General features: G+C 42.9%; 1 protein-coding gene across 5 annotated transcripts in view; it reads left to right on the top strand.

The window, feature by feature from the left end:
* The window catches only part of PFKP (phosphofructokinase, platelet), a 185,923-nt gene that overhangs the window by 40,028 nt on the left and 126,893 nt on the right, over nucleotides 1-19,002 (top strand). For all 5 annotated transcript variants that reach the window (XM_063922151.1, XM_063922153.1, XM_063922154.1 and 2 more), the window contains exons 3-5: nucleotides 7,275-7,352; nucleotides 8,450-8,639; nucleotides 11,742-11,907. In XM_063922151.1, the coding sequence (XP_063778221.1) occupies nucleotides 7,275-7,352; nucleotides 8,450-8,639; nucleotides 11,742-11,907 (434 nt within the window). The remainder of the gene's footprint in view (nucleotides 1-7,274; nucleotides 7,353-8,449; nucleotides 8,640-11,741; nucleotides 11,908-19,002) is intronic.

Below are 19,002 nucleotides of genomic sequence, written 5' to 3'. Positions count from 1 at the left end.
TCCCTCACCGGCACAGGACAGGTTACGGTGGGAATCCTCGCCCAGGGTGGACAAGGCTTTAACGCGCTTGTTCAAAAAGGTGGCGCTACCGTCTCCAGACACGGCGGCCCTCAAGGATCCTGCTGATCGCAGACAGGAGACTACCTTAAAATCAATTTATACACATACGGGTGCCATGCTCAGACCGGCAATAGCGTCGGCTTGGGTTTGTAGCGCTGTAGTAGCGTGGACAGATACCTTGTCAGCTGACATTGATACCCTAGATCACAGGTTCTCAAACTCGGTCCTCAGGACCCCACACGGTGCATGTTTTGCAGGTCTCCTCACAGAATCACAAGTTAAATACTTAGCTCCACCTGTGGACCTTTTAAAATGTGTCAGTGAGTAATTAATACACCTGTGCACTTGCTGGGTTACCTGCAAAACATGCACTGTGTGGGGTCCTGAGGAACGAGTTTGAGAACCCCTGCCCTAGATAGGGAAACCATTTTATTGACCTTAGGTCACATTAAAGACGCAGTCCTATATATGAGAGACGCTCAGAGAGACGTTGGGCTGCTAGGTTCGAGAGCCAACGCCATGGCGATTTCTGCTAGGCGAGCCCTGTGGACCGGCTAATGGACGGGTGATGACGACTCAAAGAGACATATGGAAGTTTTGCCTTACAAGGGTGAGGTTTTATTTGGGGAAGGTCTCGCGGACCTGGATTCCACAGCTACCGCGGGTAAATCTACTTTTTTACCTTATGTTCCCTCACAGCAAAAGAAAACACCACAATATCAGATGCAGTCCTTTCGGTCGCATAAGTCCAGAAGAGGTCGGGGCTCTTCCTTCCTCGCCAGAGGTAAGGGTAGAGGGAAAAGAATGCCTGCTACGGCTAGTTCCCAGGAGCAGAAGTCCTCCCCGGTTTCTACTAAATCCACCGCATGACGCTGGGGCTCCACTGAGGGAGTCCGCCCCGGTGGGGGCACGTCTTCGACTCTTCAGCCACGTCTGGGTTCAGTCAGACGTGGATCCTTTTGCGATGGAAATTGTATCCCAAGGATACAAGCTGGAATTCGAAGAGGTGCCTCAGCGCCGATTTTTCAAATCGGCTTTACCAGCTTCTCCCCCAGAGAGAGAGATAGTTTTAGCTGCAATTCAAAAGCTGTGTCAACAGCAAGTGATTGTCAAGGTTCCCCTAGTTCAAGGGTGGCCAACCAGTCAGAGACAAAGAGCCAAAAAATCTTGTTAGGTACGTCAAAGAGCCGAAGGCGAGCATGCAAAAATGGGGTGTGGCCTTGTGCCCGCTAGGCCACGCCCTGGTATAAAATACATTGAAAAAGCCAGATCCACATAAATACATTTTTAAAGCCAGATCCAACATAAAATACATTGAAGAATTCACTTCAGCGTAAAATAATTGAAAAAGCCAGAACCATATAAAATATAATGAAAGACGATTCACATAGTACACTTCAGCTCTCCCATGTGTCACTCCAGCCAGCTTTCCCACATGTCACTCCTGCTAGCACCCTCATGTGTCACTTCAGAGCCCCTCCCAACTCATGCCATTGTAGCAGCTCCTTATTACCCCTTTCACACCGCACAAGTATCCCGGTATCGACCCGGGTCAACACGGGTTGGTGTTCAGTGTGAATGGGCCATGGTCGAATTCCTGGGTCGCCTGACCCGATAATTCAACCCGGGTTAGAAGCAGTGTTATTCCTGGGTTGAATACCGGGTCAGTGGCAGCATAAAAAGGTTCCTGGGTCGATGGGACCCGTTTACATAGGGAGAAGCGGCACGGAGATGAGCTCATCTCCCAACGCCGCCTCCACCCCCGCTGCCGCCCCCGCCCCACCTGCAGCTATGGCAACCGAACCAGCAAATTGCCGGGTCGGGAAGCCACCTGTTTGGGTCTAATGCCGGATCCCACCCGGGAAAAAACATTTCTAATTCCCGGGTGGGATCCTGCATTGGCAATGTGAAAGGGGCTTAAGGATCCTCTGTTTGACGGTGGGTGTTTTATCTCTAGTTTCTGGCTTCCACAGTCCACAGCCCTCATAATGCTTCTGCGTGTCTTTCTGGAGTGCAGTGGTTACCAGATCTGTTGTGGTAATGTGACTTCAAGTGTCGGGAGCCACATTTAAAGGAAGAAAGAGCCACATGCGGCTCAAGAGCCACAGGTTGGCCACCCCTGCCCTAGTTCAACAGGGGAAGGGGTATTATTCAACCCTATTTGTGGTTCCGAAACCGGATGGCTCAGTCAGGCCCATTCTAAATCTAAAATCCCTAAACCTGTACTTGAAAAAGTTAAAATTCAAGATGGAATCGCTTCGGGCGGTTATCTCCAGCCTGGAAGGGGGGGATTTTATGGTGTCACTAGACATAATGGATGCATACCTTCATGTCCCCATATATCCCCCTCATCAGGCGTACCTGAGATTCGCTGTACAGGACTGTCATTACCAGTTTCAGACGTTGCCGTTTGGGCTTTTCTCTGCCCCGAGGATTTTCACCAAGGTAATAGCGGAAATGATGGTGCTCCTGCGCAGGCAGGGAGTCACAATTATCCCGTACTTGGACTATCTCCTGATAAAAGCGAGATCGAGAGATCAGTTGCTGAAAAGCGTGTCGCTCTCCCTGAGAGTGCTGCAGCAACATGGCTAGATTCTGAATCTACCAAAGTCACAGTTGGTTCCAATGACTCGGCTATCATTCTTAGGCATGATTCTGGACATGGAACAAAAGAGGGTTTTTCTCCCGATGGAAAAAGCCCAGGAACACCAGAACATGGTCAGAGACCTGTTAAAACCGAAAAGAGTGTCAGTCCATCAATGCACTCGAGTACTGGGAAAGATGGTGGCGACTTACGAGGCCATCCCCTTCGGCAGGTTTCATGCGAGGACATTTCAGTGGGACCTTCTGGACAAGTGGTCCGGGTCCCATCTTCAGATTCATCAGAAAATAAGCCTGTCCCCCAGGGCCAGGGTGTCTCTTAAGGTACAGATTTCGGCCCTATATATATATATTCTTTCAGAAGGAATTGGCTTCTCTCCCAGAAGTCCAGACTTTTGTAAAGGGAGTGCTGCACATCCAGCCTCCTTTTGTGCCCCCAGTGGCACCATGGGACCTTAACGTGGTGCTACAGTTCCTTTCGTCACACTGGTTTGATCCTCTTCAAACAGTTGAGTTGAAATTTCTCACTTGGGAAGTGGTCATGTTGTTAGCCTTGGCATCTGCGATGCGGGTGTCCGAATTGGCAGCTTTGTCTCACAAAAGCCCCTATCTGATTTTCCATGTGGATAGAGCAGAGTTGAGGACTCGTCCTCAATTTCTGCCTAAGGTGGTTTCATCGTTTCATATTGTGGTGCCTGTGGCTACGGGGGACTGGGAGGATTCCAAGTCTCTTGATGTAGTCAGGGCCTTAAAAGTTTATGTAGCCAGGACTGCTCGGGTTAGGAAAACAGAGGCACTGTTTGTCCTGTATGCAGCCAACAAGGTTGGCGCCCCTGCTTCTAAGCAGACTATTGCCCGCTGGATCTGTAACACGATTCAGCAGGCTCATTCTACGGCTGGATTGCCGGTTCCAAATTCGGTAAAGGCCCATTCCACTAGGAAGGTGGGCTCTTCTTGGGCGGCTGCCCGAGGCGTCTCGGCATTACAGCTGTGCCGAGCAGCTACTTGGTCGGGTTCAAACACTTTTGCAAAATTCTACAAGTTTGATACCCTGGCTGATGAGGACCTCATGTTTGCTCAATCGGTGCTGCAGAGTCATCCGCACTCTCCCGCCCGGTCTAGAGCTTTGGTATAATCCCCATGGTCCTTACGGAGTCCCCAGCATCCTCTAGGACGTAAGAGAAAATAAGATTTTAAACCTACCGGTAAATCTTTTTCTCCTAGTCCGTAGAGGATGCTGGGCGCCCGTCCCAGTGCGGACTAAATTCTGCAAGTCTTGTATATAGTTTTTGCTTACATAAGGGTTATGTTACAGTTTTGATCAGTCTCGGGCTGATGCTGTTTTGTTTCATACTGTTAACTGGTTCATATATTCCATGTTATACGTTGTGGATGGTGTGGGCTGGTATGAATCTTGCCCTTATATTAACAAAAATCCTTTCCTCATACTGTCCGTCTCCTCTGGGCACAGTTTCTGTAACTGAGGGCTGGAGGAGGGACATAGAGGGAGGAGCCAGTGCACACCCATTCTAAAGTCTTTAGAGTGCCCATGTCTCCTGCGGAGCCCGTCTATACACCATGGTCCTTACAGAGTCCCCAGCATCCCCTACGGACTAGGAGAAAAAGATTTACCGGTAGGTTTAAAATCTTATTTTTTTGGGCCTGACCCGCAGTCTAGAAATCTCTGCAAGGATTATTTGCAAATGTGCAAAAATGCAGTGTTGGAGGTGTATTTTGATGATGTGTATGTACTCTCCACAAACGGACTTGTGACCAAAGATGGTGGCATCTGCAGGGCGCATATCTGATGGAAGAAATTAGGCCGTACATGGGCATTCCAGGCTCAGCACGAATGATGGGTCTGATTCTAAGTCGGACTCTTAGTGTCCTTGTCTGCATCTCCTTGCCGGTCTTGCATCTGCGGCTTCATGCTAATGCTGCTACAGGTGTTTCCCAGGTGTATAGCCGGGCATTCTAGTGAGTGTGGACTGAGACTCCCCCTTTGAGCATCTTTTGTCATTGAAATGCCGATTGGTGTGTCTTTATACGCAACCATCTGTACCGGTCGCACCATCGAAACGTGCACCAACATGTTCCTGGGGACTAGGGGTTCCTGGGGAATGGGTTTGACCACCACTGCTTTAATGGGATGTACTTGCAGCTATATGAGTTAGACTTTGTGGAAAATGACATGTTTAAGAGCACTTCAGCGTCAAACACACAAAATGTGACACAAGACAATCTCAATGGGGTAGATGTAAGAATCGTCGCTATAAGGGAGAAGTGATACCGCTTCTCCCACATGTATTACTGCGGTGGTGAATGCTGAATGACAGGGACGCTATGTGCCCTTGTCTATATCGGCGCTGCTACGTAAAAGAATGCACGCCGATGTGCGGGTTAATGTATGAACGTCAGTAGCACTGATCATTCCGACTCCTGCAACTGTCCATTTTGAAAGCTGCAGGTGTCGTTGCCCATACACCACAGCCAGGGACAGCGCTGTGATGTTCATACATCTCGGTGCTGCTGTTTCCTGCTTCACCTCAGTAAAGATGCACAGCAGGAAGCGTTATAACTGTATAATAAGTGTGGGTATAATATATTTACCTCAATATCGCTTAATGCTTATGATGAAATTAAATCACAAATGAGCGCTTTCAAACTGCGTCAAGTTTGCATAGTTAAAGAGACGCATGTTCAAGAGGCAGTGCATGACCAGTGGGATATTTACACTTACAATAAAGCAGATCAATTTTAGAATATCAGTTATAAATTGCCATCATAATACACTGGCAGTGTCATTCATACCCCTTTCAGACCACCAGCTTGAACACGGGTTATTGGCACATGAGCGCACATAACCATGTGATCATGTGATCTTCAAGCACCACCCCCACCGCATCACCGCTGATGTCACCAACCTGGCAATATGCCGCTTTGCAGACAGCGGCGCCTGGGTCGCACACTAGGAGCTCCCGTGTCAGGCTCCCGGGTGCGACCCACCTCAGGCAGTCTGAAAGGTGTAGAAGTGTAGGTTGTCAGGTCCGTCCCATGCAGTAACTCTATCACCCTTTCAGACCATCAGCTTTGAACATGAGTTATTGGCACATGAGTGCGTATAACCCATGTTTCTGTGCGATCTGAAAGGTGCTAGGGGAAATATACCGGGTCATTGTCCGGTGTGAACGGGAGCCAGGTCGATGCGACCCGTTTTCTGTGTGGACGGGCGGTGCTTGGAGAACATGTGATTACCTGAGGCGAGTTGCACCCTGTGAGCTCCCTTGCCAGGCTTCCGAGTGCGATCCGTTATACTGATCATACCTATCAAAAGCTGAACATTTCTACAGTAAGTCTTTTTATGGGCGTCATTTCCTTTAATAAATCCATCAGGCCATACAGGTTTGGTATTTGATGCAGGTTATAGGTCACATCAAGAACCGCCATTATTCTCAGTGACAGTGTATAATCCCTACATAGAACAAACATGTTAATGTTTCCTTTCTGGAAACTTACCAAAGAAGTGTTAGAGCAGGGTGAAAACCAGTGCAACTGGTTCTTACATATACCAGTGTAAGACACCACAGTACTGTACTGTAAGACTGAGTGGTAATTGTACATCATAAATGGTTCTCAGTTTTGTAATCATTTCTGTATGAGTAACTAAACTGAGAACAAGTGTGTGCTGTTCTATTTAGGTCAGAAAATAAAATTATAAACTACACAAACAGAGGTATATTGGGTGTAGATTGCTCTGAAACACAGGTAGAAAACGTTCAGTGTAGCTAAAATATCTCCAGTAGATTGTAAGCTTGCGAGCAGGGCCTTCTGACCTCTATGACTGTTTGTTATTTCCCAGTTTTGTCTTATCATTGTTATTTCCAATAGTAAAGCGCAACGGAATATGCTGTACTATATAAGAAACTGTTAATAAACAAATAAATAAATAAATACATTTTAATGCTATTTTTGTTGTCTAGCTACAAATGGTTGGAATTTAAGTATATCGATATGCATGAATCCATTTATTTGATATAAATGCACTACGAATAAGGGAATTTCCCTTTAAGTGAATGTACTACACTAGGTATACCCTCATGTCCTTTCTGCAATACAATTATATATATATATATATATATATATATATATATATATGAATCAGGGTGCACTCCCCAGTCTTCATCAATCAATTTTATTGTTCAATCTGTCGAGTAAATTTACAAAAAGCACTGACGTTTCAGTCCTATATCTGTCCATATGTAGGACCGAAATGTTGATGCTTTTTGTAAGTTTATTCGGATGGATTGAACATTAAATTGATTGATGAGGCTGGTGAGTGCACCCTGATTCCTTTTTTCTGTTCATTGAGGAGGATTTTTTCCTTTCTTACGGAGTTGACACCCCAGCAGCTGCATTTTTTTGGATACGTTAGTGTGGACTTCCCTGTTTGTGTGTGTGTGTGTGTGTGTGTGTGTGTGTGTGTGTGTGTGTATATATATATATATATATATATATATATATTTTATTTTTGATTTTTATATATATATGTGTATATATATATATGTATATATTATACACACTCACAAAGTAACATTGTCTTCTGCTTCTTTAAGGGTTACCAAGGAATGGTTGATGGCGGTCATAATATTGTTGAAGTATCATGGGAAAGTGTTTCAAGCATTTTGCAAGTGGTAGGTACTTGAAAAACATGTGCTTTATTTCTATTTTTTGGCCTGTATTTAACCTGATGACACATATTTACGTGTTTTCCAAAAGCGGTCCTGAAGGCACACTAACAGTCCAGGAGCGCCTTGAGTCCTTTCGGAGAAAGAGTGCTATATAAATAAAATTATTATTATTTAAGGATATACATGCTTAGGCACAGGTGACTTAATTAGTACTTTAGTCAGTTTGATTATACCATCTGTGCAGAAGCAGGGATATCCCTAAAACATGGACTGTTGGGGTGCCTTGAGGACTACGTTTGGGAGCCACTGGCATATTTGTTTACCATTTAGGCTTGTTTTTTGGACTAATAAATTAGAATATGGTGTAATTTAGTTGTTGGCTTTCCATAATAGCATAAAGCACCTTTAGGTCCTCATTTAAAAATGAACAAAGTATAATGCGTTTTGTTACACCGAATAGCAACAAAAACTAGCACCTGTGGTCTGAGTTACATGTTTCTTGCACTTGTGGTGCTCCTTGCACCTATAGATGACTCTGCACGCAAGTTAAGTACAGTATTTGTAAGTAAAGTACAAATATTTTAGAGACTTTTTTAGTGAAATAAAATAATATATTCTTATTTGCCACTTTATTTAAAAAACACATCTCCCACAACACAGCTGCTTTTTCTTACTTTATTCCCAATTCAGAATCAGGCCCTAAGTCAATAGGATAGGTGTAAATACAGGAAGTATACAGAAAACACAAATGTGCAGGCTTGTGTTTGGGTGCACTTTCCCGGACCATCTCTCAGGGGAAGATTTACTAACCAGCAGATTATCAAGGCAGTCGATCAGCGACGGCTTTGACTGATTGAATGAAAAACTACCATGAAAATGAATGCTAAATCATGCGTTTATTTCTATTGCTGGTCAATATACATTTGCCTTGAGATTGGTCCTCCTTTTCACGCCCAGAATTTTAACTGGAACTGGAAGAGTAACAGGGGAAGGGGTTAGGGCTGGTAACATTTTTCACTAGGTGGTAATGTAACTTTACATTTATGTCAATATCTATAGTCTTTTATGTGCAAGCAGCTAAATCTATGTTTCTATTACAGGGGGGGACTGTCATTGGCAGCGCTCGTTGTAAAGCTTTTCGAACCCGGGAAGGTCGTTTACAGGCAGCGTACCACCTTATTCAGCGTGGGATCACAAATCTTTGTGTCATTGGAGGAGACGGCAGCTTAACAGGGGCTAACCTTTTCCGCGAGGAATGGAGTGGATTTCTGGATGAATTAGTAAAGAATGGTAATTCAGATCCAGGGTCTCCAAATCTCTGACTCATCAGCCTCTCGGCCATTTTGTTTTTCTTAAGCACAAACTGCTTACTGTATTTGCTACATAGAAGAAAGTGATATAAGCTACAATACCAAAGAAACCTAACATATTAATAGAATGCTAAGTTAAAAAAAACAAAGATACAACATTTTTTCTAGGATTAGTTATCTTCTTGTTATCACTGTTCTATGGCAAGATAAATGACAATTTACATTTTAACACGTTTTAACCTCTCTATCGGCCGGGAATAACACAGCTTTAAAAACCACCATTGTTTTTTTAATTATACACAAGTATCTTCTTAGGTAGAACCTGCCGATAAGTGTCACCATATTTTATAATAAAATAATAAATACAAGTTATGTTTTAAATTACTCATTGAATATGTAAAAGAGTGCACCAAAAAGAAAGCCTTCTTTGAAGAAACTTCCTTTAAGTTTACTCACTCCCTACATACTTACACTGATAATAATATATGCAAATATGTGGGTAAATTATGTTTCGTAGGCTGAATAGTTTATATCCATGTGTTATGTAACATATATTTCAGTGTAGAGATATACAGTAAAGTAGCCCCAGTTTTTCAGCATTATTCTATGTCATTCAACACAATATATATTTGCATTTAGTGGAATTCATAGTCTATGGAATGTGCTGGAACAGCGGTCACATCTTTATACTGTGGTATGGTTGAGGTAAGACTGGGAACACTTAAGGACAAATTCCTCCAGTGAAACAGGCTGAATATTTAATGGAACAGTTAGGAACATTTTGCTAATTTTTACAATAAACCTAAAATATAGTGAATTTGTATGATTTACATGACAAGAAATTCCAATAACATAACTGGGACAATTACTGTACATCTAGACTATAGATATAAAAATATTTTGAGGCTTATTTATTAATATCGCATTTGCAGTGTGATCTGGGTGCAATATTATCATACGAAAACGCATTGTAATATGTAATTATATCACTGGAATGTATGAATGAACACACACAGGGATGGAGCCTGTCCCTGTAATGTGTTCACCCCTGTGTCAATTCCGACCACACATGTGAGGTGGCCATTGCTGGGGAGGGATCTGGAGGAACCCTCCCCTGGTGATTTCTGTGTATTGTACCATCTTCAGATGGTATAACTGAGGGAGCCAAACCACGGAATGCTGAGCATTCCTAAACTTGGTAAATCAGCATCACATCCACCATAGAAATGGGGACTGCGGCTGCTGTCGGAAATGGAAGGGCTGCAGCATATGGCTCCATCATACTGTACATTGGTGTGATACCAAATATTTGTGGGGAATATGCAGCAAATATTTAATGATAAATGAGCCCCTAAGTGGGAAATGTATCAAATCTTCTGATAAAATGGAGAAGTTGCCTATTGAAACCAATCAGCTTTTAGCAAGCATTTATCAAGTACATTCTATAAATGATAGGTAGAAGATGATTGGCTGCAATAGGAAACTTCTCCTCTTCTTCTTTGATACATAGCCCCTAATGGTCATGTGTGTATTTATCTGCAAGATATGAATTAATGTGTAATAAAATTAATACAAACATATAATATGTATAGAATCTGATGGTATACCTGGAGGGGGCTGAAGCCCCCTCTGTTTGTTTATACTAAATAACACTATATGCCATTCACTATTTGTCTTGGATTATATTTTAAAGTATTTGTGGCCAAACCAGTGGTTGCAGTTTAATCATCACTACTGAAAAATTTGATTGATTTAATTTCCAAACATTTAATGAAGAAGCTATTTTGCGTATTCCAACACACCTTAGTAGTTTGCTAACAATATAATGAAAGTAATTGTAAATCTCTTGTAGGACAGGGATTATTCGAGGCAGTGCCGTAACAGGGCGGCAGTGTGCCTTGTACTGGCTCCGCCTCCTAAACCTGTGATCACATGGTGTCACACCTTCAGGGCAGGGCCATCTGCTCTGGGAGGTAGAGCACTGCATGGAACGTCCTAAAGATGGTCTAGGCTGCAGGGAAGCTCTGCTATAGCACACCCTGCAAGCAACATGCAGGTGCCGTGGGGCAGCGACAGTACCACCCACAGGGCCCTGTGCAACAGCACTGCTCGCACACCCTAGTTCAGACACATTACCCCCAGCATAGAATACTTTTTAAAATGATTGGGATACTCCTGTTACTCATCCCCTCACAGCTGAGATATTCTGTGCATAGACATGCATAGGGCACAAACATTGGGAGCGCCCAAATACCCACAGCAGCACCCGATGAGCTGACTCCATGACCTCTAGTACTTTAAGGGAAATGTTTAATCTGCAGTTACAGCATTAAGTAGATGATTTAGACCGCAGGAAGACATTAATAAATGCTAACAATAAAATGTTATATTCATTAATACAAATTTCATATAAAGGAGTAAGGAGGTTATTCGGAGATCTGCATCCATCTACTCACTTGCTGGAGGCCACCCACCACAGGGCAAGGCCTCCCAGCATGTGTGAGGCGCCACCTTGCATTGCGTTCGCAATTTAATTGTTTTGAGGTTGACCCACGCACACACACACACACACTATTGCCAGTGCGCAGACCAGATGTGCGGCCATCTCTGAATAGACCCCTAAGTCACATAAAACAATTAGCATTTTATGTTGCTAGTGTAAATTGATCTTCAGAATAAAATCAAATAATTTGGGGAAAATATTAGGTTTGTGGAAGCGTAATCCCAAATACACTCCTCTGCTATACGTTTTCATCTACATAGAGGATATAAATGCCTCAACCTTCATACACAAACCATTTACTGATGACCTGGTTTAGCATTTACCCTATTTTCTATTATTATTTACCCTACATCTAACCATTTCTACTGGCATATCATTATTTTTACATTGTTTTCTTGTGCTGTGTGTAATGACCTCTTCTTATACCGATAAAAGGATATAGACTTGTTGAAATGACTAGAATGTATACATTATGTATAATACATTTAGAATCAGGTATACTGTTGTAGCTATTGTTCTACACTTATTACAGCAGAATACACTTTTCGACCATAATTATTTTTTTGGATGATCTTATAGGAAAAATTGAAGCTGGTGCTGCAGAGGAACATTCCCATCTAAATATAGTAGGAATGGTGGGCTCCATTGATAATGACTTTTGCGGAACTGACATGACAATTGGAACTGACTCGGCCTTACATAGAATCATCGAGGTTGTGGATGCAATCATGACCACAGCTCAGAGGTATAGTACATGTATTGCCCTGGAGGAAATGAGAAAAATAAAAGAAACATTTGATAAATCTCCAGGATACTTTCTGATTTCACTTTGTTAGCCGTGCACTGAAATTGTTTTGTGAGTGTGGGTAGAGCCTGGTGTCAGTGATGCTTTCAGTAACATTTCTGCATGACCGTTGAGCATATAACTGTGCATTGATTATCTGACTTCTCACTGACCTATTACTTGTATCACATTGGCATTGTGAAAATGGCAACATTCTTCAGATGCCGACATGTTCAATGTCGGCATTTAAACTGTTGACATTGTGTTGTCAATATTATAAAACTTGATATTTTGATTGCATCTCAAAATAAATATCCCTTTCTTGTCTATTTTTTATATTAACATTCTTCTTAATTACAAAGGGCATCACATGAAAAAGAGGGGTATTCAATTAAGTGCCGTTTTTTCCATTGGACAAAAAAACGACACTAATTTTGACATAGGGTATTCAATTGCAGGCATTTTCACACGTTTGTTTATTCCATTTTCGCTCATGCCGTTTCACTTTTTTTTTTTTTCCCACCACGGCCAAAAATTGCACCAAAAATTAGCGCAAACGCCCGTGAATTCGGCAAAACACGTGTATCGGCGGCGAATACACCGATACACATGGTTTTACCAGTCGGGCATTGAACAGGTCGAATGTAAATTCGAACTAAAAATGGGCAAAAAGTGCAGTTTTTCCACTGGTCTAATTGAATACCCCCCTAAAACTCCTACCCAAACATGGGCATTTATTACATAAAATATCAATATTATAATTCATGACAGAATGAAACACTAAACTTATCTCCCAAGCCTCCAACAGTTATCACACATAAATGTCCCCCTCTTCATAAATGACATACAGGGGCTAATTACCGTGTAGTGTGGGGAAAAGTTATTCAATGAAAGCCTTTTCCCTGCTTGGTAAATCAGGGGTTATGGCGCTAACCCACTGATTCTACGTAAAACATGTAACCAATGGGTTTTCCTGCACCTTTTCCTCACAGATGTTTCCTTGCAGATCTTGAGAGGAAAAGTTCACCCTTGGCAATTAATGCACGGGGTAATCTCTGCTAATTGAACCCCCCCAAAGAGAAGTGTTATATACATTAAACTCTATGGGCTGATTCTGGGTAGCACAAAGTGACTGTAGTTGCCTGATCTACTACCTTATATTAATGTGAGAATCTGTAGGGCTGATACGGGCTAATCTGACAGAAACAGGTTTCCCTGCGCCGGACGCACAACGCAGAGAGCTACATATATACACCCATGACACTCCCGCAAGACAGTGTGGTTCTGTTCTTGGTGGTTCTACGTGCTTGCATTGTTGCCAGTTTGCGACCCGAAACATACAATTTCACGGAAAGGCAGCTGTGGCTGAACGGACATACGCAAAAATGCGTAACTTCACATCTGCACATGCGTCGTATGCAAAAACGTTTTACGCATGTGAACAGAGCCTTCCAACTCAGATCAGCCTCTATGGCTAGTTACGCCCTGGTTATTGTACCCTGTCCGGGACTCATTATTATATAGTGTAAGTGATTGTAACCAGTAAGAAATGCAGTCACCAGGGCAATAACATGGAGTGTGCAGGTGGTGTCGTTGCACGTAGAGCAGGAGAGCAGGGTCCTGTGGGCGGCACCGTCACAGCCCCAAAGACACTGCATCTGGCTAGCAGGATGCCTGGAACGCACCCTGCAGCAAGTGTTGCCGCAGCAGCTCTGCCTGGAGAGTTATCCTGACATGCATATTGCAGCCTGTACAGCCTCCTGGACATTCTGTTCTTCCCGGTACTGGCGGCCTCGTCTCCTTGGTGTGATGTCATGATGTCATTCAGCCAGGGGGCTTGGTCATCACAGGGCACATTGCAGCCCTGTTACATCACTAGTAGTCACTACAGAGTTTTCATATAATTTACCATATATTGTAAAGCATTATAAAAGGAACAAGACATGTGACATTGGCCATCCTACATCATCATTCGTCATGTCCAGTTGGATGGAGTTTGTTAGTGTCCTTGCAACTAGTAGCCTTAATTGGTATAGTGCAAAGAAAATGTACTGCTACCTAAAACATAGTTGTTTTTTTAATACATATTACTCTGAACTATTGTAGAACTCTGTAAATAAAACCAATGAAAGTGCACAGCAAATGCCATTACTAACGACCTCCGGCTGTAATTGTTCTCAAGCATTCATTGGCATCCAGCCAGTTGGAGGCCTCTTGTGGTGTATGAAAACAATGAGCCACTGCGTTCAGCTTTGTAGGCTACAGCGTGTCTTACAGTATGCAAGCTTTTGTTCTTGCAGACATTTTTCATCATCTATTCATTTAGCTCTTCTCCTTTGTACGCACAGGTCAAACTTGTGCACCTTAGCACAATTGTCAAGGATATTGTTCTTCTCTCTTGCTTCCTGAATTTTTTTTATTAATGGTCTATGTGGGGCTCCTGGTGTTGATGCCCTTCTTGTTTCTCTATGACTATGGTAGACTGAGGTCTTTGTAAAATAGTCACAAACAAATTATCAGGCTTCCATAGGCTGGCGGGATCAGACCTGTTATCTCACTCAGATAGCCTGACAATTCTGAAATTGCTTCTGTAGAGATCATTTTCAAGATCCCCTGCTTTCTTGTTCTGGTCTGGTGCGGATTGTTTCAAGAAAATACAAGTATTTATCTTCCAGTGCACATACTCTGTAACAGGCATTATATAGCGCCTACATACTACACAGTGCTGAATATCTATCAGATCAGCCTCTGCACCAGTGAAGCTTGTAATAATTATTTCTTACCAGAAGGGGACAAATACCAGGATGTCTTTCGAGAGGGGGGGTGGGGTAATCCCTAAACCAATACACCCAGAGGAAACCCACACAAAGAAAGGGAGAATATAATCGAAACAGCTGGAATTGAAGCAATTAATTTATCACTGTGAGGCAACAATACAGTACTAACCACTTCTGCCCATAGCTCTGTAGTATGGCCTTGCAGTAATAGTAGTGTTTTCCTATGGGGAAGTACTGATGAGGGGGTTCTAGGTCTTGAAGACTTTGTGGACCTTGTCTTTTACCAAAAGTAGGTTGCCACCTGGGGTCATATGTAATAGGGTCCGATGGGTGCGGGATGCTGGCCAATCTCTGAGTTTTATTTAAAGAAGCAATAATTTACAAGCCAAAACCACACCTTGCAAATGATAAAAAAAACTTCTGAGATCGGCCAGTATTCCGCACCTCCGGCAAACTCGGACCCTATTACATATGCCCCCTGATTCCGTTCCCTGCTGATAACGGTGTGACTCACTAATTGGTCAACACTGATGTAAAATTGGTGACTATAGACTTTTTGGCTACAGTTGTATAGTAAGCTGTGCAGTGAACTTTTTGTTACTTGTTTTATTTGTATCTGGGGGGTTTTCATATTTATTTATATAAAAAAAAATAAAACTTGGTGTTTTCCTAAGTGATTCCAAATCCATAAGGTACCAGATACCCTCAGGCAGTAAATAAGGCTGCCTCTATTATTATTATTATTATTATTATTATTTTTTTTTTTAATTGTGTAATCTTTATTGGAAATTTAAAAAGTTACACACAGACATTAAAGAGGCATATGAATTGTAAGGCAAACATGAGGAATAATACAGGAGGGCATAAACAGTGTATAAATGACAAAATAAAGATTAGCCACCAAGCCAGCGGACATGAGAAATGGAACAATAGCAGGATATAGTAAAAACAATGACATACAGAATACCCCAAATCAAACACTGATAAGTTAATCGCCACCCGAAGGCGCCATTCGGGTGTACACATGAGAGAACCAGATTTATAATGGGGCATAGGTGACATACCATAAATAAAAATATAAATAACTCACATACATCAGAATATCAAAATAAAAAGCCTCACATTCCCCCACACCCCATATACCCTAACCTACAAACAAAACAAATACACAAAATAAAATAAAGACACCCAAAGCAAACCTCCCAAGAACCCCCCACCCTGTATAACCTAACCCCAACCTAGGCATACCTGGATCCCCATAAGAACCCCATCCCTAACTACACTACACCTAAATGCCTAACATCCCTCCACCCCCCAACCCCATAACACAGGAGAAGTATATCATATAATTGACAGGGGCAGCTAAAATAAATGGCCATAAACTAAGTGGAGCAGGTTACACCCGCAGAATAGTAAAGTAGTATGCAAATACGGAGTTAGCTGAGCTTAAAGACAGAATATAAATATAAATGGCTGTGGAACTAAAACAAGCGACCACAGACTAATTATGTCAAGCTTCTCCGACAAAATGGTAAAAAGTGCACACGTTCTTAGATACAAGGAGCTGGAAAATAGACATAATACTGATGTAACACTATATAAAGGGCCATACACCAATTAGAACAGGATTCTCTCGGAAAGTAAGTGTTGCACGCAAATATTTAGCTATAATGAGCACGAGGATAGCAGAACAACAAAACTGTAGCTACAGGATAAGTACACGATATACTGTAAATGAAAGAGGCAATTAAATAAAAAAACATAAACTAAATAGAGCAGGTTGTACCCATAGAATAGTAAAGTATTATGCAAATACCAAGATAACTGTGTATAAAGAACAGACATAATACGGCATTAAAATAAATGACCACAACCTATATATGGGAAGTTGCTCCTGCAAAATAGTGAAAAATGCACATACAGTAGGTTTAGATACACTGAGCCGGAAAACAGACAAATAATTATATAACTGACAATAACACTAAATAAATGGCCTTAAACTTTAGAGCAGAATTCTCCTGGAAAATAATTGGTTGTATGCAAATAATTATCTAGAATGAGCACAAGAATAGCAGTATAACACAACTGGAGCTTTGAAAGGATGTACAAACAATATGAAATTACGCAGTAGCTAACGAGAATCAGTATACAGAACAGAGCACAGTCAGTTCCCAGTCCCAAGGTGAGCAAAGTCAGTCCGGAGGATGAGTCCACCCTGGAACATAGTAATCCAGCCAAATAACAGTCCCTCGAGAGTGGGCAGAGGGATATACTTGACCATCAGCTGACACACACAGCTGTGTCAAAATAAATGTATAGGGACAAGTGGCAGCTGAAGAAAACCGGATTAGGGACAAAAACCTCCATCCACGGGTTACACCGAACCACTGTTCCAAATAAATATTAGAGCGGAAAGCCATTCCCTCTCGCGGACTGCCAGCAAACTGGAGGATGTTACGACGCCATTCTCCCTCTTCATCGGATAAGTGACTCTGTGTGACTGCAGATTGAATCTTCACGCGGGACCATGGAATCACCACTAAAGAAACAGAGACCGCTGGAGGATCCACACGCGCCATCACCAGCCGTAGTTCACGGTGAATATGCGTAAGGTCATCCCTCAGCTCCTCCAGTCTATTAGTAATTCGTTGCTCGGAAGAACCCACAGCGGTAAGCACCTGCTGTAGTGTAATAGTAAGTGGTGCAGATAAAGTCTCGCTAAGGGGCCCTGAGAGCTGCTGCACCGAATCAGGATAAAAGGACATAGAAGCAAAGCCATCCTGCTCACCAGCTACAGAGTTGTGGTAGAATTCGCACATTATGACAAAGCTGGAGACAGGGCACAGAAATCCACAGGATACTGCCACCAAAACCTCTGCAGAGCGCACTGGCCCCAGCTGAGTGAGGGCAGAGCTGCAGCAGGAGCAACAGCCACACTGAGAGCAGAGTCTATCTCAGGATCCAGTCACAGACTTCACCAGCCAGTAAGTTAGGACTCTTGGCACCGAGGATCCCCAAATTCACACTGCAGGAGCAGAGGGGGGTACTGCACGCTTGCAGACATTTTCAGCCACAGGACACCAGAGAAATAGGAGATAGATCAGGATATTAGCAGGAGCTCTGGCAAGCCACGCCCCCCCCCATTATTATTATTATTATTATTATTATTATCCTTTATTTATATGGCGCCACAAGGGTTCCGCAGCGCCCAATTACAGAGTACATAAATAATCAAACAGGAAAACAGCAACTTACAGTTGATGACAGTATAGGACAAGTACAGGGTAAATAAACATAGTTACATCAGCAGATGACACTGGAATAAGTATCAAGTGGCAGAAGACTGCTGGATGTGGTACAGTTGAAGATTATTAAAGTAAGACAAAGGATAAGCACATGAGGAAAGAGGGCCCTGCTCGAGAGCTTACAATCTAAAGGGGAGGGGTAGACAGACAGGGGTGACACAGATGGGGTACATAGAGAATGTGGAACAGAGGGTTAGGATGAGATTTGGCTGGGTTTGGTGAAGAAGTGGGTCTTGAAAGCCCGTTTTAAGTTTTGTAGAGAGGTGGAGAGTCTGAGGGGGAGAGTTAGGGAATTCCAGAGAAGTGGTGCAGCACGTGAAAAATCTTGGAGGTAGGAGTGGGAGGAAGTAATCAGTAGGCAGGAGAGTCGTCGTGCATTAGCAGAGCGAAGAGGACGGGTGGGAGTGTAAAGGGAGATAAGATCAGAGATGTAGATGGGAGAGGAGTGGGTGAGGGCTTTGTAAGTGAGTGTGAGAAGCTTGAAATGGATTCTGAAAGGGAAGGGGAGCCAGTGAAGGTCTAGTAGGAGAGGAGAGGTAGACGTAGTGCGTTTGGTGAGGGAAATGAGCCGGGCAGCAGCATTGAGGATAGATTGGAGTGGAGAGAGGTGTTTGTCAGGAATGCCAGTCAGGAGGAGATTACAGTAGTCCAGGTTTACCAAGTAGTACTGAGTATCAAAAGAGCCAAACATAAGCCCGGTAGGCCACTGTCAGTGGTTCTTCTGGTAGGGAGAATGGCCAATGCTGCTTGCTCCCTTGCTGCAGCTTTCTTTTTCTATTTGTCATGTCAATAGAGGCCTGAGTAGTTGTAGCAGCAATTTAGAGATGAGATTGGAGTATCCCTGTTAGGTAAATGAAGCACGAGAAAGAAAGACCTGGCACCGGTATAAATTGTAATGGAATGAAAAAGAGGCCAAAGTGGACAGATATTGAGAAGGAAAACGCTTTCTCAATTATGGTCCTTATTGGCGGTGC

This window comes from Pseudophryne corroboree, chromosome 5 (assembly GCF_028390025.1).
Source record: "Pseudophryne corroboree isolate aPseCor3 chromosome 5, aPseCor3.hap2, whole genome shotgun sequence".
Taxonomy (NCBI): Eukaryota; Metazoa; Chordata; class Amphibia; order Anura; family Myobatrachidae; genus Pseudophryne; species Pseudophryne corroboree.
Note: the sequence above shows the minus strand (reverse complement) of the source record. Positions and strands in the feature narration are given on the sequence as shown.